Source organism: Phocoena sinus, chromosome 6 (assembly GCF_008692025.1).
Source record: "Phocoena sinus isolate mPhoSin1 chromosome 6, mPhoSin1.pri, whole genome shotgun sequence".
Classification (NCBI taxonomy): Eukaryota; Metazoa; Chordata; class Mammalia; order Artiodactyla; family Phocoenidae; genus Phocoena; species Phocoena sinus.
The window spans coordinates 11,771,952-11,797,343 of NC_045768.1; the positions used below are offsets into that span (position 1 = coordinate 11,771,952).

The 25,392-nt window shown below is 61.0% G+C and overlaps 1 protein-coding gene across 3 annotated transcripts; it reads right to left on the minus strand.

Annotated features, from left to right (window-relative positions):
* Window positions 1–46: 46 nt before the first annotated feature.
* Window positions 47–24,422, minus strand: CRB2 (crumbs cell polarity complex component 2). 3 transcript variants are annotated; one of them, XM_032634238.1, is made up of 13 exons: window positions 24,286–24,416; window positions 17,634–17,957; window positions 15,064–15,259; window positions 14,794–14,933; window positions 14,113–14,298; window positions 13,825–13,938; window positions 9,310–10,182; window positions 8,712–9,220; window positions 7,968–8,133; window positions 6,402–7,185; window positions 5,470–5,586; window positions 4,724–4,841; window positions 47–184 (listed from the first exon to the last, which is right to left on the minus strand). In XM_032634238.1, the coding sequence occupies exons 1-13, from the start codon at window positions 24,377–24,379 to the stop codon at window positions 176–178; spliced, it is 3,630 nt and encodes a 1,209-aa protein (XP_032490129.1). In that variant the 5' UTR covers window positions 24,380–24,416; the 3' UTR covers window positions 47–175. The 3 variants fall into 3 exon arrangements, with proteins under 3 accessions (XP_032490129.1, XP_032490128.1, XP_032490130.1); XM_032634237.1 differs by lacking the exon at window positions 47–184 and adding an exon at window positions 662–2,766 and having other exon boundaries at window positions 24,286–24,422; XM_032634239.1 differs by lacking the exons at window positions 47–184; window positions 17,634–17,957; window positions 24,286–24,416 and adding an exon at window positions 662–2,766 and having other exon boundaries at window positions 15,035–15,899.
* Window positions 24,423–25,392: the final 970 nt, after the last annotated feature.

Sequence of the window (25,392 nt, forward strand, 5' to 3'; positions counted from 1 at the left end):
CTGGTGGCAAGTGCTCCATGTTCACATGAGCACTGCTGTCTCTCCACTTGCTGGATTGAATGTGAAAATCCAAGGATGAATTGTGTGTGTGCGTTCAATAAAATCTTCTTGGGGAGAAGGCTGGTATCCCTGTGTCCTGAGGAAGCTCTGCGGGGAGGCCAGGCCTCAGGCGTCTTCAGCATCCCTGTTTGTAGAGGTAGAGGCGGGGCTTGGAGCAGTCAGGGGAGGCTTTGACGCCCGGCCCACTCCTAAGCCTGTTACCATTCGGGCCTCTGAGCTCAGCTTAGCCCCTTCTTCTTACAAGCAGGACCCAGGGGCTGGACTGGTTACAGGTGTGCACAGGCCTGCCGGGTCCACGGAGCAGGGCTGCAGGTCACCAACGATGTTTAAGGCACCCAGGCTCCAGGAAGGAAGTTCAAGGGGACACCTGGAGCTTTACTCCCACAGACCTCTCAGTAACAAGGGGAGAGCCTGGAGTCTGCACCTCTATTGGCTGTGCTGGGGAGGGACACCTGGACCAAGCACCCAGAGAGGGTGTTAGACACACCCCGTTCCCCTATCTGCCCTTCACTCGGCTCCCTGGGCTGTGTCCCCCTCCCTGGGCTGCGCTTGAAAATGACAGGTACCCAGAACGCTTAGAAGCAAGAGAAGGACAAAGAAGAACAGCCCAGCTTTTATATATTGGGGTTCCACCCAGAATGTCTTGTCTTAGGAGTCTGCAAGAACACAGGTTTGCCAAATCTCTGACTTAATAAACTAATCAAGGCACCAGCTGGGGCTAAGTTGTTGCTACCAGATGTTTTCTCCCCCACTTTTCCAGGAGTCAGGGAGAAAGATGGGGGAAAAGGTGGTCCCACCTCCTACAGGATAAGGACCAAGCAAGCCCCGTAACCTAGTGTTCAGGGCCCTTCCCATCCCAGTCTCAGCCCGCTCACCCCTTCCCTTGCCTCCATCACCACGTGCCTCCACCTCACATTTGACTCCTGTGCCTCTGGAAGCTGGCTGAGACCCCTAGGGGAGATGGGTAAAGTCCACCTCCAGTCGACAAGTGGAAAGGGGTCTCCTGGCCTTGGCACAGCGGGTGCTGGCCTGGGAAATGGGAAGGACCGAAGGGCACATCTCCAGGTCAGGGACCAAGGGACTCTGAAGCTCAGAGGCCAGGCCCTCAGGCAAGTGCCCCTCAGAGAAGAGATCAGAGATCCCAGTGTGATGGCATCACCAGGGAAGGGACTGGAAGCAAAGCGGCCAGTTCTTCCCTTCATCTGTGTCTGTCCGCAGGACCAGCCCCGACCCAGAGACAGTGCCAACATTTGCCAAGCACCTGCCTCAGCAAACAACCCTGAGGGCTTCCTGCGAGGCCCTCCTCGAGTCCTCCCAGCGGCCATTAGAGAGGTGACTGGTCTGCAGGTGAAAGAGCGGACTCGCCAGGCAGCCTGGAGAGGAGAGCGCTGATGCCGGAGGGGCTGGAGAACCACAAGGTGGGCAGGGAGGGTTGCTCCTCTGTCATCATCGCCCTCTGGCCCCCTTGCTACCCCTCAGGGAGGCCCCTTCCCCGCTCTCACCCTCTCCCTTCCCGACACCTTGGGATGACCCGGGCAGCCCTCACAGCGGACTGGACTTTAACGAATTCCAGAGCTCCTTCCCCACTGTTGCCCTGCCCATCCTCACAGCAGCCCCGTGAGGTAGGCAAGGGCTGCTTTCCCCATTCTGTAAGTGACAGGCCTGCAGGAGGAAGACTGCAGTGGCCCAGACACCCTCCCCCCACCCCTCCGCTCCTGCAGGTCTGCCCCTCAGTCCTGCATCCCAGCGGGTGCCTGGCTGCTGCAGAGGGCAGAGACAGACCTGCCTCAGGGAGCACTTGTTTGGGGAGCCAGGAGCTCACACATTAACCTCTGGCTCATGCCCCCCACCCCACTGATTTCCAGCTGCCTCCAGGGCCAGGGCAGCCTCCGGAGGTGGGAGAAGTTGCGGGAGCCGGGGCTTTGGTCCTTGGGCAAGCCCTGGCCTGGCCTCCAGGAGAACTCGTGGCCCTGGGCTGCCCCTGCCCCGGGGCTGAGAAGGTGGTCTCCACTGCCCAGCTGCCCCTCCGCGGGGTCACCTGCACTCACTACACAGTGACGTGCACAAACAGCAAAGACGTGGGCGTGCCCGTGAGCCCCATCCGCAACACTCACTGGTCCCTGCAGATCAACAGGCCCAGGTACAAACACACGTGCACGCGCGCACTCACACACTCCTGAACACGTGTGCACCCGCAGGTGCTCCTCCCGGCACAGCCGTGTGCCTGCCAAGGTTAAGACCGGGCGGTTGGATGGAGCATGTCCACAACCTCGCCAGGCCTCTCTCTGCTTCCCTGAGCGCGCCCCTTCCCCTCAGTCCAGGACGGGGCAAGGGCCCCCAGCAAAGGGGCCACTTCCCCAGCAGGTATCCTGGGCCCGGCAGCAGCTCCCCGAGGCCCGGGAGGCTCCCGAAGGTGGCCTCCTTCGGTCTCCAGGTAGAAGGTGAGGACCTCCCAGGTGCTGGAGCCACAGCCAGGTGGGCCTAGATGAGTCTCTCCTCGGGTGGCACCTTGAGGACACTGTCCATCTCCAGCCGGGCTCCGGCCACCTCCTGCTGGCTCGGGCTGTAGGTGCCCTCTGACTGGCGGCGCTTTCTGGCCGCCAGGATCCCTGAGAGGAGCCCCAAGAGGAGGAGGAGGAGGCAGGCGCAGGCCGCAGGCACTGCCACCTCCAGCAGCGGGAACGGCGGCGGCAGCGATAGGCCCTTCTGGAAGAGATGCAGTAACACGCCTAAGACCATGGGGGCGGGGAGACCCCCCAGTTCCTTCAGAGGAGAGGAAAAAGCATCGCTGAGCAGAGGCTTCCCTGTGAGGTAGTGAGAGACCTGGCCCCAGAGGTATGCAAGCAAGTGCCTGGGAGCTACCTATTAGAGGCACCACAAGGGGATTCCTGTACAGCAAAGGGGTTCTGGCTAGGAGGAGAGAAAACACATTTATTGAATGCCTACTAGGAGCTCAGCACCGAGTGTGGGATTCATGTAAACCTTACATGACCTGATGAAGCGGAAGCGAGGACACCCCCTTTCTTCCGTGAGGACAGGAACCTTTGGTTTATTTTGTTTGCCCGTGTATCCCAAAACGCACAGCAGAGCCTGTTCAGTAGGCACTCGATAAATATTAGAGGAGAAAACAGAGGCTTTGCCCAGATCCCCCCAGACACATGACTAGTGGGTGTCAAGCCGGGACTGGCACTGCCCTCTGTCCGCCCCCAACGCCATGCCCATGCCCAGCTCACACCACCATTCTTCAGTCCCAAATTCCAGCTGAAGGTCCTTCCTTCAACTGGCCAAGGTGGGCCTCAGTGCCCAGCCCTGCCACCCTGCCTCTCTCAATAAACACCCAATCTGAAGTGATGGGACCTGATCCCTCCCAAACTCAAAGGGCAGTCTGGGTTTTTAAGTGTCTGTGGAGACCATGCTCAACCCCCAAGTGGGAGGCATCTCAGGCAGTAGCAGGAGAGGCTCCCCAGCCAGGGGGCCCGTGCAGGGCATGAGCTGCAGCAGGCCGACCTGGCTGCTGGCGAGCTCAGAATCCACCAGGGCGGGCCCCCACCCACCCCGGACACTCAGACCAGGCTCTGGGGGCCCAGGAAACCACCTCTCTGGCTCGTCACAGACACCGGGATGCCCCCATCAAAGCTTCTACAGACCTGGAGTTCTGAAGCTCCAGAATCATAGACTTCCAGGGGGCAGAGGCCCAGGGCCTCAGATTCACCGGCCCTCCCTCTGTCCCATGAGACTTCTCAGCCCACTGTGACCTGGGTCCCAAGTCTCAGCCCCCAGCCCTGAGGAAGGTGCCCAAGACTGTAGAGAAAAATTCATCCCAGCCCTGAATGGGCCCTCCCCAGGCTCCGGCCCTGGGCACTTCAGGAGGAGCTGTAAAGCCATTTCCTCCCTAGGAGGAGGGTGGCGGGGGACGGGGTGGGGGGCGGGGGTGGGGTGATGTGTGCCAGCGGCTGTAAAGTTCAACTTGAAAGGAAACATTCCCCAGAAGCAGAGAGGTTTAGGGTTTATGACCCAGGCCGCCAGAAGCCTGTGGAGATCAAGGCTCCTCCCCAGGCTTCGTTCCTTGCTGCTGCGCCCACTCTGGGCTCACTTCCCGCTGGGCCTGCAGAGTCTGTTCTGCCCCTTAGTGGGGAGGGGGCCAGAGGGAGGTTCAAGCTTAAGCTTCCGGCTGGCCCCCATCTATTCGGACCCCTCCTCAGCTGAGCTTCCCTGGGGTCAGGGGCTACGTTCACGGCAGCCAAGCCTTCCCAAGCCTTCTCTGGCTCAGAATCCCGGGCTCCCCACATCTTCCTACTCTAGAATCCTTCCTTCTAGGAGCTTCCTTCCTTCTCTGGTGGCTCAGAAACCACCAGAGAAGAGAAATTACAGGCTCTCATATTCACCAACGTAAATCCCAGAATTCCAAGATCCTGTGGGCCCTGAATCCTGGCCCAGATCAGACTTGGCAAAGCCCAGCTGTTTCACTGCAGCCCCCAGAGGAATGCTGGGGGCCCCTCCTGTGTGAGAGTGTGGAAGCAGCCTGAGTCTCCTTTCCCTGCTCCCCCCGACCCCGTGACAGGCCTGGCCCAGGAACAGCTCCACAGGTGCTGTATACGCTCCCCCGTAACATCATCTCACTAAAGTCCAAAACAGGGCACCCACCCCCTCGGGCATCACTCACCACCACTTCGCAGAACTGGCCTGAGAAGCTTGCACTGCAGATACATTCATATACCCCACCAGCTGTCCTGCAGGTGCCGCCATTCAAGCAGGGGTTGGCTTCACAGGGGATCTGACACCTGGGAGGCAGGGACAAGGGTGGGGCTGAGAAAGCTGCTCCCTCCCAGGCTGCCTCTTGTTCCCCCAGCTCGTTTACTTCCTCAAACCCTCCCCCACCCCCTACACACACTGGCATCAAAGCTCATTCATCCACTGTCCCTACCTGGCTGGGCCCTGCCAGGTGACTGATGCTGAAAGCGATCTCCATCACCTACCACGCCCCTTCACCCCAGCATTCATGACAGAATGACTGTCACTCCACCAGAAGCACGGGGGGAGCCTGTGTAAAGCCACCTGCCCAGGGATGCTGACTCTGTCTGGAGTGGGCCCAGAACCTGCATTTTTACAGTCTCCCCAGGTGGAGGAGTGCGAGGTGGGCTGAGCACGGAGCTCTAAGAAACACCACCAGGCAACTACTTCCCAGCAGGTGTCTGCATAACACAGGATGGTCTTGGAAGCCCCAAAGGGAAAGAATTCAAGCAAGAGAGGTGCACTGTCTGGCACTGTGACGACAGTGAGGGCTGAGAAGGTGAGCAAGGATCCATACCCCACTTCACCTGCCCTGGCTGGAGGGGATCCAGAGGCCCGCCCTGCCCAACTCTCCACACTCAGCAGCCCACCTCCCAGGCCCCTGGACCCCAGACCCACCTCTGGCCAGCAAAGCTCTCCTGGCAGCTGCAGTTGGCACTCTGGGGCCCACCCTCACACGGGCCACCATTGAGGCAGGTGACATTCAGGCTGCACTCCTCTGGCAGGACAGGCAACCTGAGGAGAAAGCACAGAGGCTGGCCTGGGGACAGGACACCTAGGACCTGGCCCACCCCCACGCCCGTGGGTCACTCAGGTGACCTGAGCCTCTGCATTGTCATCCAAGGAATTAAGAGCCACTTCCTGGAGACCCTGCCGTCAGTCCTGGAAGCCGTTTCTAGGGTGGAAGGGGTGGGACATAGGGCTGCCACTCTGTGACTCCAGCCCTACCCCCACCAAGGTGTACAACATCGGGCTGAACCCTTCGAGGCTGAGTCCTCCGAGGAGCTGATGAAATGTAAGTAGTCTCCCCGGGGCAAGAGCAGCCTGACATTCTGACATTCTTTGCGTAGAGAGGGGGATTCAGGCCTCTGCCACTCCGTAAGCTTGGCTCCGAAAGGAGTGGGGAGTCATGGCCAGACTGAATAAGGGAAGCAGTCAAGACGCGGACCATCTCTGCCTGTCCCCATCCCACGGGACTGACGAAGGAGGGCATCCGTGGTGGGCAGCTCAGCAGGAGAGCCTCTAGGCTTTCTTCCGACACTAGCTCGGGGTTCCCCCACCCCGACCCCCAGACGACAGCGTTATCTCAAATTCAAATTTACCCGGGTGTCCTGTATTTTTTCTGGCAAGTCTAGGGGGCTGCTGTTCCGAAGTTACAGATAACAGCGCGGTGGCTCAGAGAAGGGACGTGGCTGGCCCACGGAACCAGCACATCCGCACCCGGGCTTCCGGACTAGTCTGACCCACCCCCCGCCCCTGGGATCCCCACCCCTGCCCCGTAAACGCCGGACCCCTCGGACCCAGGCCGCCCCCCGGCCGGCCGTGCGCACCGGCAGCGCGGGCCCGCGAAGCCAGGCGGGCAGCGGCACTCGAAGCGGCCGTCTGGGCGCGTGAGGCAGCGGCCGCGGGCACAGGGCGCTGAGCGACACGGGTCGGCGCGGGCCTCGCAGCGCGGACCCTCCCAGCCCAGGCCGCAGGCGCAGGCGAAGGCGTCGAAGAGGTCGCGGCAGACGCCGCCATGCAGGCAGGGCGAGGGGACACACACGGGCGCACCGCGGCAGCCAAGGCGCGGAACCGGCGCTCCGGGCCAGGCCGAGAAGGGCTCCCGGAAGCCGGGGGCCGCGTCGGGCCGCGGGCCTGCCAGTGGCAGCGGGAGGCCGCCGAGCGCCACGCGGCCCAGGCAGCCCGTGAAGTTCTCGGCCAGCAGGACGCGCGCGCCGCCCGGGCCGCGCAGGAAGTCCAGGTCGCTGGCCAGGCCCCGCAGCGCCACGGGCGTCGCCGCGCCGTCCAGCCACAGCAGCCAGCGCGACGCGGAGGCCGCGGGGCGCTCCATGGCCAGGCGCACGCGGTGCCAGGCGCCGTCGGCCACGCGCGGCCCGGGCGCCGGCAGCACCGCCCCGGGCAGGCCGGGGCCACTGCGCACGCCGGCCGCCAGCGAGCCGTTGCGTACGGCCAGCCAGACGGTGTTGGGGGCGCCCGCGGCGCGCAATAGCGCGGCCTCGGGGTCGCGCGTGCGGAAGGCCAGAGAGAGGCCGCTGAGCGCGCGCCCGGATGACGCGTTGTGCCCGCTGAATTCCGCCGGGGGTCCCTCGCGGAACGTGGCCTCAGCCACACCTGCAGGGAGAGAGAGAGTCAGAGGACGGCCTATCGGTACCCAGCCCAGCCCAAGCACACCTGGGTGATGCGGGGACCAGCCTGCCAACCCCCGTTCCCCCCACCTCCGCGGTCTGGGGGCGGGGGCACACACACCCACCTATCATCTAATCCCAGGAACCGTTCCCCCCACCTCATAACTCTCTACCGCCAAAGAACCAGCTCCAGGCTGGGGAGACCTACCCTCCTGTGCCCACCCTGCCCTCCAGGTCACAGACCAGGCAATGATAACACCTTGGAAAATCTGCCTCCTTCTCTCCTTAGTGAAGTGGCCCTGTGTCATCACCGTGGCTCACTCTTCACTGCAATCAATTTAATATTATAACACAGTCATCTTTTAAAACTGCTGACCATGGTCTTCTCCTGCTGGTCCTCCCATGGCTCCCCATTGCCCTTGGCAAAAAGTCCCAAGCTGCCTGGCCTAGCATTCAAGGACCCTAGCAACGCTGATACCTCTACTTGTGTTTCAGTTCTTATAAACCTTATGCCTTTGCACATGCTTTGCCCCCTTCCTGAAATGTCCTTCCCTGTGCCCTGTCAGAGTCTTATTTGTCCTTGAAAACCTAGCAAGTGCTCTCTTCCTCCAAAAAGCCTGTCCTTCTGGATGCGGTGGCCCAACCACACTGGGCTGGGGCTGTTGGCATCCTGGTCCACTGTCTCTGAGTCCTGAAGGCAGGGGTGGGATCTAACCCAGCTTGAGTGTCCAGCACCCAGCATGTGGGCTTTCCAGGGCAGGCACTCACAGACAAAGCCATCAGGGACCTCCTCACAGGTGGCAGGCGGGAGACAGGGCTGGCCAGGACACCACAGCTGCTGGGCACATGTGGGCCCAGTGAAGTTAACAGGGCAGGTGCAGTGGAAGTCATTCCAGGAGACAAGGCAAGTCCCACCATTGAGACAGGGCTGAGGCTGCAGGAGAATCAGGGCAGGGACTGGCTCAGGCCTGGGGCTAGCATCGCCCCACCATAACCATCCTTGCAGCGGTTCTTCACTGAGCACCTAGTACAGATACATTACCTCCTCACAAACAAACAGAAAAGTAACTAGCGTTCCCATTTTACAGATGAGGAAACTGAGGCTCAGAGAGGAGAAATCACTTGCTGAGTCACCTAGCCAGTAAATAGAGGAGCCAGAGTTCACACCCAGGCTATTCCAATCCTAGAGCTGGTTGGTGCTTTGTTCATGAACCTGGGTGTCCCTGTGCCCCAAGCAACTCCCGCAGAAAGGCTTGGGCAGCCCTCTGCCTGGGTCAGGGTGTCTGTCTCAGATTAGGACTGAGAGGAGAGGTATGGAGACTACCATAGGGCAAGAGCAGCTGGCCAGAGAGGAGATGAAAGTGAACCCTGCTCTGTCTCTTTCCAGCACTGGGACCTTGGGTGGGCACTCTACCTCCTGGTGCCGACCTGACCAGTAGAAGGACATGCTAACCTCCAGCGAAGCAGGATGGATCCCGGAAAAAGGACCCACCCTTTCCCCGTGGCACTCACACTGCACGTGTCCTCGGAGACACAGCCCATGGTGAGGTTCCAGGACCGCCTGCTGCCCGGCACACTGGGCAGGCTGGAGTTCTCCAGCAACGGTGGAAAGAAGGGGAGGTGGAGGCTGTTGAGTCGCAGGTCCTGAATGCAGCCTCGGAAGGGCCCACCCCAGGGCTGGGCGTCAGCAGGGAGGAGCCTCCCGCCCACGTGCACCTGCTGCCCCAAGCCCTGCAGCTGATCAGGCCCAAAGCTGAGCGTCACCAGGTGGCGGAGCCCATCATCCCAGCGCCCGGGAAGCACCAGGGCAGGACTGCCCAGCACCTCAGCCCGGATCTGGCCCTCACGCAGGAACACTGTCAGGCCAGCTACTGAATCGTTGGCAAGTTGGAGCAGAAGGCCAGCACGTTCCCGGGTGCGGAGGAGGAAGGACATGGTGAGGTTGGGGCCTGGCAGCTGGTCGAGCAGGAAGGAGGCAGAGCTCAGGGTGCCCCCCAAGCCAAAGGTGGCAGCAGGAACCTCTGCAGGGAGAGAGGGTGCCGGGCATGAGGCCTGTGGGCTGGGTGCAGGCACAGCCCCTGCCCTGGGGCCCACCTGGCTCGTTCCTCACCATCAGCACATGTGGGACCGCTATAGGGCCGGGGGCAGTCACAGTGGAAGTGAGTCCACAGGTCCACGCAGACCCCTGCGTGGGCACAAGGCGGAGGCTGACACTGCTCCTGGCGCCCGCAGCCCAGGAGGACATTCTCGCCGAGATCCTCGGGCAGGAGGAGGTGCCCGTCCACGTGCACGTCCTGGAGGCAGCCCGTAAAGGCCACACCACCCAGCTGCGTGGAGCAGAACCCAGCAGGCGTCGGGGCCAGGGAAGCCGTAGGAGGCGGGGCCACAGGACTGGAGGCCACACAGAGGTGGGCAGGGCAGCCCTCGTGCCAGAGCCGCATCTCCAGGACCCCAGAGCGGAGCATCACCTCCACTCGGTGCCAGTGGCCGTCGTTTAGGGGCAGGTCCAGCAGCCTCAAGATGCACACATTGTTGCCGTGGCTCCAGAGTGTGGCCTGAAGCGTGGTCTCCACCAGTGCCAGCTCCAAGCTGCCCTGAGTATCAGAGCGAGTGGCCAAAGCACCAGCAGGTATCGTAGTACGAAACCTCAGTGCCAGACTCGGGGAGCCACCAGCTGGCACCGAAGCCCGCACAGGGTTCCCAGCCACAACGGAGAAGGTGGTATTCTGGCCACAGAAAGGTCCATGGGTACCAGGTGGGCAGTGGCAAGCATAACTGTGGACCCCTGACTGGAAGGTGGGGATGCAGGTGGCAGCCAGCGGACAAGTGTGGCCTTGGCAGCCAGTGAGCTGCACGGAACAGTCACGTCCACCCCAGGCCTCTGGGCACCAACAGATGTAGCCCGCCACGGTGTCTTCGCAGGTCCCGCCATGGAGGCAGGGCTCCGACAGGCATTCGTCCACATCTTCCTGACATGTCAGGCCTTCAGGAGAAACCAGGCCAAGGCTCAGCACCCAAGGCCAAAAGCACAGTCTTGACCCAGAGCTTAGCTGCCTCTTGGGACGGGGACCTCAGTATCTATCAACCAAACCCATTCCCAGTTTCCAAAGGATTTCTCAAGGTCCCCTGAAGTCCCCAGAGGCTGGAATCCAAGGTACTCCTTCCTTTACCATATCTTGTGAGTCGATTCAATCCCCTAAATACTCTCCAATGCCCCCTTTCCTCCCACCTCACCTCCCCTGCCTCACCAGCTCTCTAGGCCATAGTCTAGTGTCCTCTAGTTCACCAGCCCCCATCATCCATCTCTACAAGTAGCCAGAGATCTCTTTCTAAAGCATCACCTGGCCAGGTTCCTTTGCTACTTAAGGTCCGATCACTAACCCTGGCACTCGAGATTCCTCGTGGCCTGGGTCCTACCAGGAGTTCATATGTCAGCCCTGCTCCCTGCAAACCTTGAGCTGCCTGTTCCTCCAGACATTTCCTGGGAAGTCCTGCCTCCGGGGCTTTGCTCTCAGTGCTCTCTCTGGAATGCCTCCTTCTCCCTAATCCTGCCTTTCAAACTCCGACTCATCCTGCAAAGCCCAACTTCAAATGGCCAGTACCCTAGAAGGCTTTCTCTGACTCCCAACTCCAAGCTGCTGTGTCACTCCCAACTCCTTGCCCACTCCCAGGCACAGCTCCCCAGAACCCAGTATTGAAAATATCTGTTTACTCAGCTGAGATCTCCTCCAGGGGCCTGGATATGTCATTGGTGCCCAGAAAAGGACTTGGCATGGCCTTTGTGGACAGAGAGATGAAATGGAGGAGGGAGTGGGGATGGATGTATGCATCTGTGGCACTCGAGTAGCCCCTGGTTCTAACCCCCCACCCCCATCCCTCTGCCCTGGGGCCCTGGCACTGGCTGTGAGGTCACCCTCCCCTCCAGGGGCTCCCACGCCAGGTGCTCTGGCCCCAGCATGGGTCAAGAGGCTACAGCCCAACCCCTGCTCAGCCAGAGCCTCCACAAGACCACTGAGGCCAGCCCTGCCCATGTAACCCAGCCAGGGGAACCCAAGCCCAGAGAAGCCACCAGGATTTGAATCCTGGCACCAGTCAGCCCACAAACACCACCGCCTCCTTCTGGGGATGGCCAGTCCCACCTCCCCCTGCCAACGGCCAGTCCCACCTCCCCCTGCCCAAGGCCCCAGCCCTGCATACCTGCCAGGAGCCACAACACCCCCAGGAAGGTCCGCAGAGCCCGCAGCCCCATTGCATTTGCCCACAGACAGGCTGAGAGTGGTGGGCAGGCACCAAGGCTGGGGAGCAGAGCTCCCCGCCTGGCCAGCCGCCTCCTTCAGAGCTGGCTCAGGAATGCCAGGCACTGGCCTCCCCCACGCCCAGCACAACCCCAAGGGAGGATGGGGGCGGACCAGCCCCACAGCCGGGGTTCCCCCTCCGGGTCCTTGACCTCAGAGGTCTGACCTCCCTGCCACCCATCAGCTGAGCTCAGCTTGGAGAGGAGCTGGGCTCCCGCCAACACTGTCGAACCTGGGGGGATGACACGCCCTCTCTAAAGCCTCTATGGCTTCATCTGTAAGATGGGGATTTAGAACCCTACCTCGTGAGGCTTTGGTGAGGAGGAAAACAATGCAGAGAATACTCTGCAGATGCAGGGCATGTTGCAGTGGGCCCAGTGTGTGCCAGGCACCCACGAGGCCACTGTTTCTGGGGCACTGTGCCTGGGAGTGGGCAAGGACTCAAGGAACCTCAGCCCATGGGGGCAGGAGATGGGTTTTCAGGGTGCCCAGAGGTTTTGGCCACCCAGAAGTGGGATGCTGAGCCCCCAGCACCTTTGGGGGGTGAGCGTGGAAGGGACGGTGGTGATCACCACCTCCTTCCCCCAGGCAGGGGAGCCTGTGCCCAGCAGCCGTGCCAGGGAGAGGAGGCAGCTTGTCGGAGCAGGAATGCGGGCGGGTGTGGGGGAAGCGTCACAGGCATTCCAGCGGGGGCAGGGACGCTACGTGCTGTGTGAGGAGGTCCTCGGGTTCATCAGTATCCGCAGGGAAGGGTGTCTGTGTGTCTCCGCATCCTCTGTACCCAAGGCAGGGAGAGGCTTTCTGCAGGCCCAGCTCCTGCCCAGCACACCCCAAAGGTGTGCCCAGCTCTCCAAAGGTCAAGCTCATCCTTCTCCAGACACTGCCCACAGGTTTCCATAACAGCCCCCGCCGTCCACCACACTCCCCCATAATCCACCACACCCCCCCACCTCCACCACAGCCCCCACCACCACACTCCCCCCACCTCCACCACACTCCCCCCACCTCCACCACACTCCCCCCCACCACACTCCCCCCACCTCCACCACAGCCCCCACCACCACACTCCCCCTACCTCCACCACACTCCCCCCACCACACTCCCTCCACCTCCACCACACCCCCCACCACACACCCCCCCAACCTCCACCACACACCCCCCACCACACTCCCTCCACCACACCACACACCCCCCACTACACTCCCTCCACCTCACCCCCCACCTCCACCACACACCCCCAACCATACTCCCTCCACCTCCACTACACACCCCCCACCACACTTCCTCCACCTCCACTGCACCCCCCACCACACTCCCCCCACCTCCACCACACACCCCCAACCACACTCCCCCCACCTCCACCACACACCCCCCACCACACTCCCTCCACCTCACCCCCCACCTCCACCACACACCCCCCACCACACTCCCTCCACCTCCACCACACCCCCCCACCACACTCCCCCATAATCCACCACACACCCCCCACCTCCACCACAGCCCCCACCACCACACTCCCCCCACCTCCACCACACTCCCCCCACCACACTCCCTCCACCACACACCACACACCCCCCACTACACTCCCTCCACCTCACCCCCCACCTCCACCACACACCCCCAACCATACTCCCTCCACCTCCACTACACACCCCCCACCACACTTCCTCCACCTCCACCACGCACCCCCCCACCACACTCCCTCCACCACACACCCACCGTTTTTACCTCCTCTGTCCTGGCCAAATTGCCCTGTCCTCCCTGCAGGCCCCTCGGCCTCTGCCCAGCCCTTTGATGTCAGGTGTCTAGGGCTCTCTCTGCCCAACACTCCACACTTTCTCCTGGATAACCTTGGCTGCCTGAGACTCCAGCTGCAGGACCCCCAGTCTCAGGCCCCTCTCCTGGGCCACAGACCCCAGATCACCAGCCCCTACCCAGGCTCCTCCCTGTAGGTGCTCCACAGGCAGTCAGGCTCAGTATGGACAAGGCTGAGCTCACCATCCTCTACCCAATGTCACCCAGGGCAGAAACTCGGCCAGCATCCCTGACACCTCCCACTCACACCTGGAAAAACCCTCAGGGCCTGTAGCGTGCCCCTCATAAATATTTCTCAACCTCCACTCCAGAAGGTTTTCCCCCCACTCCCACCTCCAAAGCCCAGGTCCCAGCTCAGTCCTCTTACCTGTCACCTGGCCACTACACCCACCTCCTCCCTAATGTCCTTGACCCCATCAATCCAGCCTCCACACATCAGCCAGAAGGAACCTTCTCGCCCCAGGTCCACCGCATCTGACCTTGCCCTGCCCCAGTGCCCACCGCACCCCAGGCACCTGTGTAGCCATCTGAACAGTGGCACTGGAAGCCATTGGGCAGGTCCTGGCAGAGGCCTCCACTGAGGCATGGCCGTGAGGCACACTCGTCCACGTCCACACTGCAGTCGTCCCCTGCAAGAAGCCCAGCTGTGGTTCCCACAGCTCCCTCAGAGCCAGACTGGAACTGGAAAGGGCCCATCTTATAGCTAGGGAGACTGAGGCCAGAGAGAGGTGCTTGAACCCAGCTTTGGCATCCCTCCCGCGCATCTGGACACTACAGACCTGCTTCCCGGGAAGGGAGCTCACCCTCAAAGCCCAGAGGGCAGCGGCACAGGAAGCCAGCAGCATGGCGGAAGCTGAAGGCTCCTGGGAAGGCGGCCTGGATGCCCCCATAGAGGGTTGGGTCGGAGCGCTGCAGGCACTGGCCCCCGTGCTGACAGGGGCCCACCGCACATTCATCCTCATCCACCTCGCACCGCTCGCCGCTGTAGCCTGGGGACACACACAGGTGGGCGTCAGGTCACAGGGGGTCACCAAGCAGCACCCCTCCACTGCTGCCAGGCCAACCCAGGGCCAGGCGGGGACAACAGCTCAGATATGGTCACGGATATTCCGAGGGAGGGACACACTGAGGGGGTAGGAACGACCAGTGCAGGCTTCACCAGCGTCAGCATCGTGTTACTGTTATTACTAGCATTACTGAGCGCTCTGCACGTGCGGGGCCCTGTACCAAGGCTTGATGGGCGCTACACCTTCTTACTCTCCTCAGAACAGCCCAGGAGCAGGTGCTGTGATTAGCCCTGTTTAGCAGATCAGGAAACTGAGGCTCAGAGAAGTTGCAGTCACAGGCACACACTTGGCTCAGTCCACTCAGGGTGTGTGCCCACGGCCAGGTTGTCCCAGGGCAGCCCTCCTTAGCCTGAGCCCCCGCCCCCCTGGGCGTGCGGGCGCGCACGCGCACACGCTCTCGCGCACGCGCACACACACCTGGCCAGCAGAGGCAGCGGAAGCTCCCGAGGCCCTCGAGGCAGGACGCGTTGTTCGCGCAGGGCGCCGACGCGCACTCCAGCACCTCCTGCTCGCAGCGCGCGCCCTCGTAGCCCGTGTCCGCGCAGTCGCACCGGAACCTGCAGGGGGGCGCGCGACCGGAGCTGAGCACGTGCCCGAACCTCCAGCTCCCTCTGTCTCCATCGCGCCCCCCACCCCGCAGCCCACCGCGCAGCCTCACCGCTTGACGGCACCCGGGCGCCCGCTCACCCGTTGACCAGGTCGTGGCATACGCCCCCGTGCACGCACGGCTGGCTCTGGCACTCGTCCAGGTCCAGCTGGCAGCTGGCGCCCCCGAAGCCCGGCGCGCACACGCAGCGGTAGGAGCCCAAGCCGTCCAAGCACGAGCCCCCGTGCAGGCAGGGCGCCGAGGCACACTCGTCCACCTCCGCCTCGCAGGTCACGCCTGGACAGGGACCGAGACAGAGAGATGGCCGCCCAGAGGGAGCGCGAATGAGGCCGAGCCAGGCTGACCCGAAACCTGCTCCAGACTGACCAGAAGCGGAACGTCAGGATCCAAAGAGAGAATCCGTTGTTCCATTCATCCAGAGCAGGTGTTTCTTGCGCCAGCAATAACAGTGGGGTTGAAACAACACAGACATCCCTGCCCCCTTGAGCTCATACCAGTCTAGCCCAGGAGATGGGGATTAGGTCAATATTACGTAAATGAGGACTGATTTTTACTTTTGATAAGCTCAGCAGTGGGTACGTGCTAGATGCTGTGACAGCAAGAGGCAGGGTCTTAGCCTGGGGTATTGAGAGTCAGGGAAGGCTTCTTGGAAGAAGAGACTTGAAGGATGAGGGGGCATTCGCTAGACTAGGATAGGGGGCTGTGTGAGCAGTTGGATTCCAGAGAGACTGTAAGTCTCTCCAGAGAGACTATTGGTGAAGACCTGCTTGGGGCAGGGGCATGATGCCCTAGGGCAGGGGTGCATGGAGGGTCCGGGAGCAAAGGGGAGAGTGAAGTAGGTGGGTCAGGAGTGGGGAGTGTCAAGCCTTGGGGGCCAAGTAACACAATCCGAGCTTATCCTAAAAGTTTTAAGCAGCTGATATATAGTCCTCTCTACATTTCGCTCTGCTGGCTTTTTGTGGAGGGTGTAAGGAGGGACCCCAGCAAGGAGGGGCATACCCGGTGGGAGATGCTGGACCAAGGTAGCCAACTCCTTCAGGCTTTCCCTGCACTGTCTTGCTTTTACAACTGGAAGTCCTGTGTCTTGGGAACCCTCTCAGTCCTGGGTAAAACTAAGACGGTTGGAAGGCTCTCAGGGGAGGGGCTGTGGAGATGAAGGGAGATGGAGGATCTCAGGGTTTGGAAATGTACTGCCCGAGCACATCGTGGAGCCCGCTTGTCATTGTACACTCCAGTGGCCCTGCCTCTACCCCCTAAGTGGGATTGGTCGTGGGGGTCTGGGGACCCAGCTGGCTCCAGCTGGAACCTTCCCCCCTTCCTGGCTCAGTGAGCACAAAACAGGGGCCCTCCTTCCTGTGACCCAGCCCCACTCCCACCCTCTGTGCCAGGGGGAGACAGGCCCAGGCCGCCTGGAATCCCAACCTCCCCCGCCTGGCTAGGAAGGGAAGGAGGAGGAAATGAATCACAGCAGACGCTGCCCCCACTCACATCCACAACTCACCCAGAAAGCATTACCCAAAGTGTCTGAGCACCGCACATCTGGGCACGCACACACCTGCTGGCACCCACACACAGACTTTCCCACAAACGCATTCAGGGATCCCAGACACCCGTGGATACTGGCAGACACAGAGGCCTTTACGTGACCTACTCACATCCACAACTAATCTATCCAGACACCTGAACTCTCAAATGATGAGAAAGGTACATGGAACCCGTTTCCAAAGTTCATTTTCATCTGTGTGCTGAGATCCATCTCTCCACTCTATGCCCCCTCTCCTGGAGCCCAGCCCCCAAGTCTGTACCTCTTACTCTGAGGTGACCTCAGACTGCCCTCTGCCCTCAGAGAGAGTCATCTGAATTCAGGGTTGAATAGAACCTGGAGTGTCCACACTGCAGGCTCCCAGCTGCCCTAGACCTAGCCTCGCTCCCAGACCTGTCCCTAGCTGCGCCCTCCTTCCTGACTTCCAGGCAGTTGCTCCAGGATGCTCTCGCCTTGGAGGGTGGATGGGACTGGGACAGGGCCATACCCTGGAGGAGGGAACTGTCCCCCTCAAGACAGCAGAGATCCCTGGGGGTACATCTACGTTACAATTTGAGCAAGTCCACCAGTGTCTCTATGCAGGAACTCTGGGGGCTCCCGCCCCCCAGGGGAGAGGGTCCACATGACAACCTGAACCATACCGGGGTATCGTGCTCCAGAACCATCAGACGAGCCACCAGAGGATGTCTGTGCTACAGCCTGACGGGTCTGGAGTGAGTCGATGCTAGAAGTACTGTCTATCTAGATGTGTCCTCGTTAAAGCCAAACCAGGCATATCTACACTCTAGTCCCAGAGATGCCTGAGGGGTGTCTCCACTACCAGCACCACCTGAACCCTACAAGGGACTGAAATGACACTTGTCCAGTGTCTGTAGTGTGCCAGGCGCCGTGCCAGCGCTCGCTCATCACACTCTTATCCAGAGCTGCCAGGTTAGCCCGAGAAGCATTAATTCCGCAGCATGCCCAAGAGTGGGTACACCCTAGAGCTGCCAGGATGCCTGGGGGTGTCTCTCCTCTAAGGTCAAAGCTGAATTCGTGATTTGACAACTCTGAGCCACTGATGGGGTCGACATCACACACGCTTCTGGGAAGAGCTGGGGCCATTACCCGCATAGCCGAGGGGGCAGTGGCACTCGTAGCGATCGGCCAGGTTGTGGCAGGTGGCCCCGTGGTGGCAGGGCCGGGACGCACACTCATCGATGTCCAGCTCACAGCGTGGGCCCTGGAATCCGGGCACGCAGTAGCAGCGGAAGCCACTGGGGTCTGGAGCCTGGGGCACACACAGAGCGCCGTGGTGGCATGGCTGACTGGCACAGCCCCGGGGCTCCAGGGGCCCGCAGGTGTAGCCACCGTTCTCTGTAGCCTGGCACTCGGTCCCTGGAGCACATGGGTCTGAGGCACAGGCACCCGGGGGGTCCGAAGGCGCCGTTCCTGTAGAGAGAGGAAACTGGCTGGGCAGGGTGGACGGGGGCTACCAGGACACTCGCCTCCCCACACCCAGGCCCATCCCCAGACCCCAGAGTCAGCAGCAGGGCTCCGTCAGTACTCAGGAGGACGCAGGGAGCGCCAGGGGGTCTACACACCAGGTGCCAGCAGGCTGCATGCATCTGCACCCAGAACTGGGAATGGTTTCAAGGGTGCCTCCAAAGCAGGGAAATAGGACCCGGGATGCCTGGCTCCCCGGGGAAGGATTAGTGAGCAGACGCCCACTAACCCTGTGAGCTTTTCGCTAGCTCCAAGGTGTCAGTGCAGCCCCGCGCAGCGCCCCTCGGAAGCAGGCCCTGTCAGGCCCATTTTACAAGAGAGCGGATCCAGGCTCCAGAGTGAAAGTGAGGACTTGCCTGAGGTCACACAGCAAGTTCGTGCTGGCTTAGCCCTCAGGGTCTGTCTGTGTGCTCCAGCCCCACCTGGGGAGGGGATCCCCGGCCTGCTCCCTCCCAGGAGGGTGTCTCCTCCCACTGCCCACTCCACTGCTTCCGCTGGGGGTCTGGTAACTCCATCCCTGCGTGAAACTGGAGATGGAGGACTTCAAAGGCCCCTCTCTCCCCTCCACCCCTCCTCCCCTCCTGGCCCTGCTGGCCTGGGAACTTCTCAGAGGATCCCTGGCCCCCACAGTATCCGCCGCCATCAGCAAGTGTGAGTGGCCAGACTGGCTGGGGTCACAGGGTTCAGGGCAGGTATTGAGACCAGCCGACTGAACTCCCGGCTCCAGCCACTGCGACATCTCCACAAGGCAGAGCTCCCTCACTTAAAGGGTCATCTCCTGATCTGGAGCCCACCTCCCTCCCACCCTCCCTTGTTAAGAGCCTGTCAGTGTCATGCCAGCGTAAGAACTTTTGAAGCTTTGAAGTCAGACAGCCCTGGGTTCAAATCCCCACTCGGCCAACAAGCTATGAGACCTTGGGCAAGTCATTTCTCCTACTGAGGCTTCGTTCCCCAATCTGAAGAGGGTTAATAATAGTATGTGCCTCGTAGGATACGGAAGGATTGAGAGCCTCAGGGACGGCAGTCAAGTGCCCACTCGGGGTAGGAACTCAGTAAGTGATGGAGGAACGGGAGCCGCCCGCGAGAAGGAGGCACCTCAGACGGACCTGGGGCTCCGAGAGGCGCCCCTCCCCCACCCAGGTTGTCAACCAGACACTAACCAGGCCCCGGAACAGCTTCGGGCCCTGTGCCTCCCCTCCCCCACCCAGCGAAGACCCCCCCCCCAGATAAGGCTCGACAGCCTCTCAGGCGTCATCCACATTCCACCAGGCAGGGCTGTCCACCAGCCAGCCCCCACCCTTGCCAGCCAGGGCCAAGCAGGATGGGGGACAGGGAGACAGAGGTACCGACCGACCGATGGACCCAGGGAGAGAGCCCAGCTGTCAGCCCCACCACTCAGCTCCCAAAGCACCTGGTACAGCTCAACATGGGCTCACTCTCCAAGATTCTCACCAAGAGGGGGTAGGGGCAAGCACCCACCCAGGGCCAGGTGTGTGGCAAGGGGACAGAGGGTCTGAAACACTGTCAGGCCAAGATAACCTTCTAGGGCTCTGGGCTCCACAGACCCTCTCTGCCCACAGCTCCCCTCCCCCAAGCCTGGTCTCATCAGTGAGGGCAGGGGCCATCTGGGCCTCTCTGAGGGGCTTATGGGCAGCTTGTCTTTCTTCTTCCCACCCTGAGCCATGGTGGCGGACCAGTATAGAGCCTGGTCCTCCAGGGCTAAATAGTCCGATGTGGGTGGGAAGATGGTCTGATTGGGAGGGGGAGATGCTCTGATGGGGGTGAGTGGATCAGGCTTCCTTGGGAAAGGACACAGTTTTGGGCATCAGACCCGGCTTGTATCTGGGGTGTGAACAGTGCCCGCCTTGTGAGTGTTGTGAGGGGCCACTGAGGGAACGTGAGTGAAGCCCTGGCACCAGCGGGCCTTCAGTGAGGGCTCTGGCCATTACAGTCAGGGTCCCTGGACCCAGCACACTCGGGAGGGGCAGCACAGTGGCCACAGCTCCCACTTGAAGGGCCCTGGCTGTTGGGTCCTATGCCAACAGGCCCTTCGTTTAATCCCAGCAAGCGCCACCCCTCATCTGTGTGACCCGAGGGACCCCACCCCAGTCTGGAGCTTTGCCCCTGATTCAGAGCAGGCTGAGGAGGCAGCACTTGTGGGGACAGGGGAAGGTGCTTCATCACTGTGGGAGCAGGTGGGCCATGACCCTGTAGGACGGAGCCCCAGGAGGCCGAGCCCAGCCCCACTGGAGGAAGGAGTTCCTGCAGGCAGAGAGGGAGGGAGCTGTCTGCCCTAGGAGGCCTGCAGTGGTGCCAGAAGCCTGCATGGGAGGCACAGCCGTCTCTCTTGTGTAATCTCTGTCTTCACAGTTACCTTAGGGGGTGGATAGAGCTATCATTCATTTTTTACAGTTGAGGAAATTGAGGCTCAGAGATAAGCGACTTCACAGTTCCCTAGGAGGGGCTGGAATCCAAACCCAGGTCTCACTGCTCCAGAGCCTCCACTCTGGGGGTTCCAGAATCACCCCAGGACCTATATAAAGGATACGGATTCCTGGGCCCCACTCCAGACCCAGAGATGCAGAACACTTGGGCGTGGGGCCCAAGAATCTGCATTGCAACATGCTCCCTGGGGACTCCTTTGCACGTTGAGGCCTGGGAACAAGCACTGACCTTGGGCTCTCTGCCTCCAGGGAGCGAGCCCAGGAGGCCTGGCTAGCCCAGGGCTGAGGGGAGGAGAGGTGAAGATGGCAGGATGGAGAAGGGGCCTTCCCAGCCTGGCTGGAGGGGCGTGGCCTGTTGCCAGGGTGACGAGGGGCCTGTGCTTATCTTTACAAATCCCTCCTGACCTCTCAGGCTGCCTGGGACGACCTGGCGGGGAAAGGATTAACGGACACCCGCCCCTCCCCTTGGACCTGCTGCCCTGCCCTGGGAAGGCCCAGAACCCACCTCCGGCAAGAGAATTTTCTTCATGGAAAGGACAGGATTATAATAACAGGAACCATTTCGTGAGTGCACGTGTAGCTGTGCTACACATCTTGCATCTATTATTACATTATTGTGTTTGATTCAAACTGGAAAAGGTGGGTGCCAGTAAGAAAACTGTTTCTCTAACTCAGAGAGGTTGATAAACTTGCCCAGGATCATTCCTCAAAAAACTAAGAAGCAGATCATTTCCAGACTTCTGTGAAGTCCACATCTCCCAATGCATGTGAAATTCCCACTTTGCAAACTCTAAATTGCCACCCATGTATTGTCATTTTAGAGCATTCTAGCCCAGCCTCCCCCAGGCACTGAAAGAGTCTCTCAGAAGGCTTGCCTGAGAGTGAAGTTTCCAATGTCAGCCTGGGCAGAGCGGGCAGTCTTCTATGTCTATCCAGATCCAGCTGCTAGCAGTTGCACGGTGCTTCAGGCTTCACTCCGTGCCTAGTTACTCCTACTTTATTTGCACTTGTAACAGGCCTAATGAGAACTGCCAACGACTAATGAGAAGTGTTTGCTGAGGGTGGATTTTGTAAAGCTTCTCATCTTGACAAGGCAAAAAAGAGAATACATCTGAGAAGCCACCCAAGATCCCATAAGATGTGCTTCTGGCATAGGGAAAAAACTGCCCACCTAATAGCACGAGGCCCCAAGGGTAGGACTGAATATCAGTGCAGCACAGCTGGGGCAGAGCCATCGGGAAAGGGCTAAAATGCCTCTAATAAGGCAGCAGAGTTTGGAATAGTCTTTCACAAAAATGTTTATCACCTGAGGTTAAAAGACATAATTTTGGTAACCCCCACAATAGCTGTCGCGGATCCACTGCCTACCCTTTGCCTAGCGTTGGCAAATTCCAATGTTTCCAGACCATGGTCTCAGAGGGCTGGGGCCATGGAGGCACTTCCTGGAATGGGCGTGAGACCGGGCAGATGGGTTCCCAGGCCTGCCACCCCAGCAGGCCACTTTTAACTATTAGTGGCTTCCGGCTCCTTTCTAAAATTTCCTTTGAAACGGGATTCCATGCCAAACCTAAGTTGGAGAACTGCTGCATTTTCGTATCGGATTCTTGTAGCAGCCCTCAGAGTGAGCTGGTTTGCCCCCTTTAGACAGAAGCACAGAGAGGAGATGTGACTTTACGTAGGCTGGTCCCATAGGCGCCTGTGAAATCCTGGCCCTGCCACACACAAGCTGTGACTCTGGGCAAGTTACTGACCCTCTCTGGGCCTCACTTTCCTCCTCTGTAAGCTGGGGGTATCAGAGTCGACTTCATAGGGCTGTTGTGAGAATTAAGTTCGACCATGTTAGTCCAGGAGCAGCACGTACAGGCTGATGGTATTATTCACTTGCCAACAGATCTTTACTTGGGGCAAACACTGACTATCCAACAAATCCTGACGTTAGAGCATTTGTGTGTGGCTCCCTGCTCCCTGCCTCTGTCCTGCAAGCCCCCACCCAGCTCTGGCTGGAGGAGGGGCCGGACTTGGGGGCTGGACTTGCTGCCCCTTTGTCAGCTGGGCTCCCTGGTGTGCAGGCGGCCGGGAAGGATGTGAGAGCCCCGAAGTGCCCCATTGTGCTCCAAGATGCTTGGCGCTCTCCTAGCAACCAGCCGGGCCTTTGTGGCAGACTAGGCCCAGGAGGGAGGGGCCCCGCTCAGGGCCTGGCAGGGGTGGGCAGCAGAGCCAGGGGCCCAGGGCATCCAGAACCCCCATCCCCTCTGGAATGGAAATTACTTTTCAAGTGACATCATCCCTGGCCCAACTCCTCTGGGCAGTCAGGGCTTGGGTCCTGGCATCCAGAAATGTTCATACCCATAGCACCGCACCCCAGCTTTCGGGGATCCCCAGGGAGGGGGCTCCCTGTGCCAACATTGCAGGGGGAAAGGCTGGTCCTGGGAATCCCAGCAGGGCTGCGGGCAGGTGAGTGTGTACATCAGCGTCCGCTCCCTTCGGTAGCATCCGTCTACTTGGTGTTCACTTTGCCACAGGTTCATGTGAAGGTACATCTGAGTGTGAGTGCACACCTGTGTGCAGGCCCGTGTCACGTACAGCTAGGTGTGTGTGCTCGAGTGCGTGTGTGGCGGGTCTACACGCGCCTCTGTGTGCCCTTGTACAGGCCACACCACTGTGCTGGTGTGGGGGCAGTGCACGTGTGTGTGCACTGTACAGTAGGGGACAGCGCTGCACAAGGGTTTCATGCCCCTTGTGCAGAGAGCAGGCCCCCAGCTCCTCTTTGGTTTGCCTCAGGGGCCCAGCTTGTAAGCCCCCATCCTTCCCTGAGCCTCAGTTTCCTCCCTTGCAAAACAGGGGCCTTGTCCTCCACAAGGGCCCTGCGGAGAGGAGACGAAGGTTTTGTGAGCCGGGCCACGCGAGAGGCTGAGGAAGGCCCCAGGGAGGGGCCTGAGAGGTTGGACCCACATCCTGGGACTCTGAGGAGGTGGGGGCTCCCCCGCTGCAGCGGGGCCCAGGCCGCCCTCCTGCACAGGACTTCCCAGGCCTGGCCCCGTAGCTATAGTGACCAAGACAAAGCATCCCCAGACCCCCCAGGAAGAATTCCAGGCCGGCGCACACGTGAATCCACTTGGACAAAAGCAAAAACCTCTTGGTGAACGGGGTCTGGCTTCACGAAGCCCTTTCAGCTTGATCTGGGAACGCTGGGGGGCGGGGAGGGGGCAGCGGTGGACACATGTGTTCCCAGATGCCCAGCCACTCCCCAGGGGCGCCAGAGCACCCCCAGCCCCGCAGTGCAGGCAGGGTGATCGCCAAACGGAGGGGATGCAGGCAGAAGCCCTGGGTCTCCTTCCCTCTTCTCCACCCCAATCCACTGGGCTGGGGTCTGCTGCCCCCACCCCACGTCCCCGTGTCGAGAGCAAGGACACAGTTCAACCCACTCAGTAAGTTGCACCCCGCAACTCGCGCTGGGATATAGCCCACCACACGCACAGAGCCTCAGACACAACCCCTGGCTCGCGCGGGACAGCTGCCCAGCCTCACAGCTTAGACGTGCCTACAGCCCACAGCCCATAACCTGCCCACAACTCACATGAGAGCCCCCAGACTCGGGCCTCACAGGCCAGAACAGCCCAGCCCAACACCCCTCCAAGACACACGGCCCACCCATTACCCGGACCCCGGCCGGTGGCGGTCCCCCCACAAAGTCCCCCGTGACCACGCAAGCTCCAGTGGCCCCCAGATGCGCACCCCCCTGCACCCTGCAGTCGGGCCCGGCACCCACACGGACACCCCACGGCCTGGGGTGCTGCCCTGAGTCCCCCAAGGCTCGGCCCCCAACTCACCGACCGGGAGGGCGAGGGCAGAGCCCCCGAGCAGCAGCAGCAGGAGAGGGGCCGGGGGCCTGGGGTCCCGGGTCCCAGGCCGGGCCAGCGCCATGGCAGCGCTTTGCTCGGCGGCTGTGGGAACGGGCGGCCTGGCTGGCTCCACACCCCCGTCTCCCTCCAACCAGCACTAATGCCGTGGACAGAGGCCCGGCCCCTCCCGCCTGCCCCTCCCCCTCCCCTCCCCCTCCCCACCCCGCCCTCCCAGGCGGCTCCACCTTGAGTAGGGTCTAGAGGAGGGGTCTGACCCAGCCCGCTCCCCAAGCCCAGGGCTCCAGACTCCAGATGAGGCCTTGGGGGCCCCCGTGTGTCTGACCTTGTCCAAGGGCCCACCCTTCTCTCCCTCCTGACCTCCCCCCCTTTTCCTCCCACCTCTCAGGTCCTGCTGCCTCAGCCTCCTCATAGACATTTCTGTTCTGGGGGCTGTTCTTCTCACCAGATGATACCAGCCACTCCCAAGTCGTCCGTGATCCCACCCTGCCCACCCCCATCTTCTCTTAGCCCAGGCCTCCCTCCCCAGCCCAGCCCGAGCTCCCCTCCCACCTCCTCTCTACTGGAAGCCCCAGCCCCTCCCACTCAGCTTGTTCCTCCCGGCCTGCTCCCTCCCAGGGCTGCCCACCTGAGAAGGCATCCCGCCTCCCCCCCCAACCCCCTCCAGCACCCCCTGCAGCTGACGCCTCGCTCCCCACTCCCCACTTCAATCCACTGCGAGCTCCTGGCTGCTCCTCACCTCCATGTCCCTCAGTCCCACCCCACCTCTTCACTCCCACGGGCCCCACACTGCCCCACACAGCCCCTCTCACCCCCGCCCTCAGGATGAGGCCCCCCGGCTCCCCCGACCCTCACCATCCCTTCAACCGCCAAACTGAGTCTTTTCTACTTCTCCCCTTTGGCCTAGATCTTCTGCCTTTGCTGTTTACAACTCCAAAAACCTCATAACGATCCAAGGCAGCCCATTCTATGGAACTGGCAGCTCTCACTAAGCAGCAAGCTTTCCCTCTCCGCTGGCTGGGAAGTCCTTCTTGTTGTCTAACCTTACAGTCTCCTGCTGCACTTGATGTTTGCTTG

Coding starts and splice junctions, on each gene's coding strand:
- CRB2 (XM_032634237.1), bottom strand. CDS start 24,379: ATGGCGCTGGCCCGGCCTGGGACCCGGGACCCCAGGCCCCCGGCCCCT. Junction 14,934..15,063: donor TGCCACGACCTGGTCAACGG/GTGAGCGGGCGC, acceptor GCCCCCCTGCAG/GTTCCGGTGCGACTGCGCGG. Junction 7,186..7,967: donor GGTCCCTGATGGCTTTGTCT/GTGAGTGCCTGC, acceptor CTCTCCCTGCAG/GTGTGGCTGAGGCCACGTTC.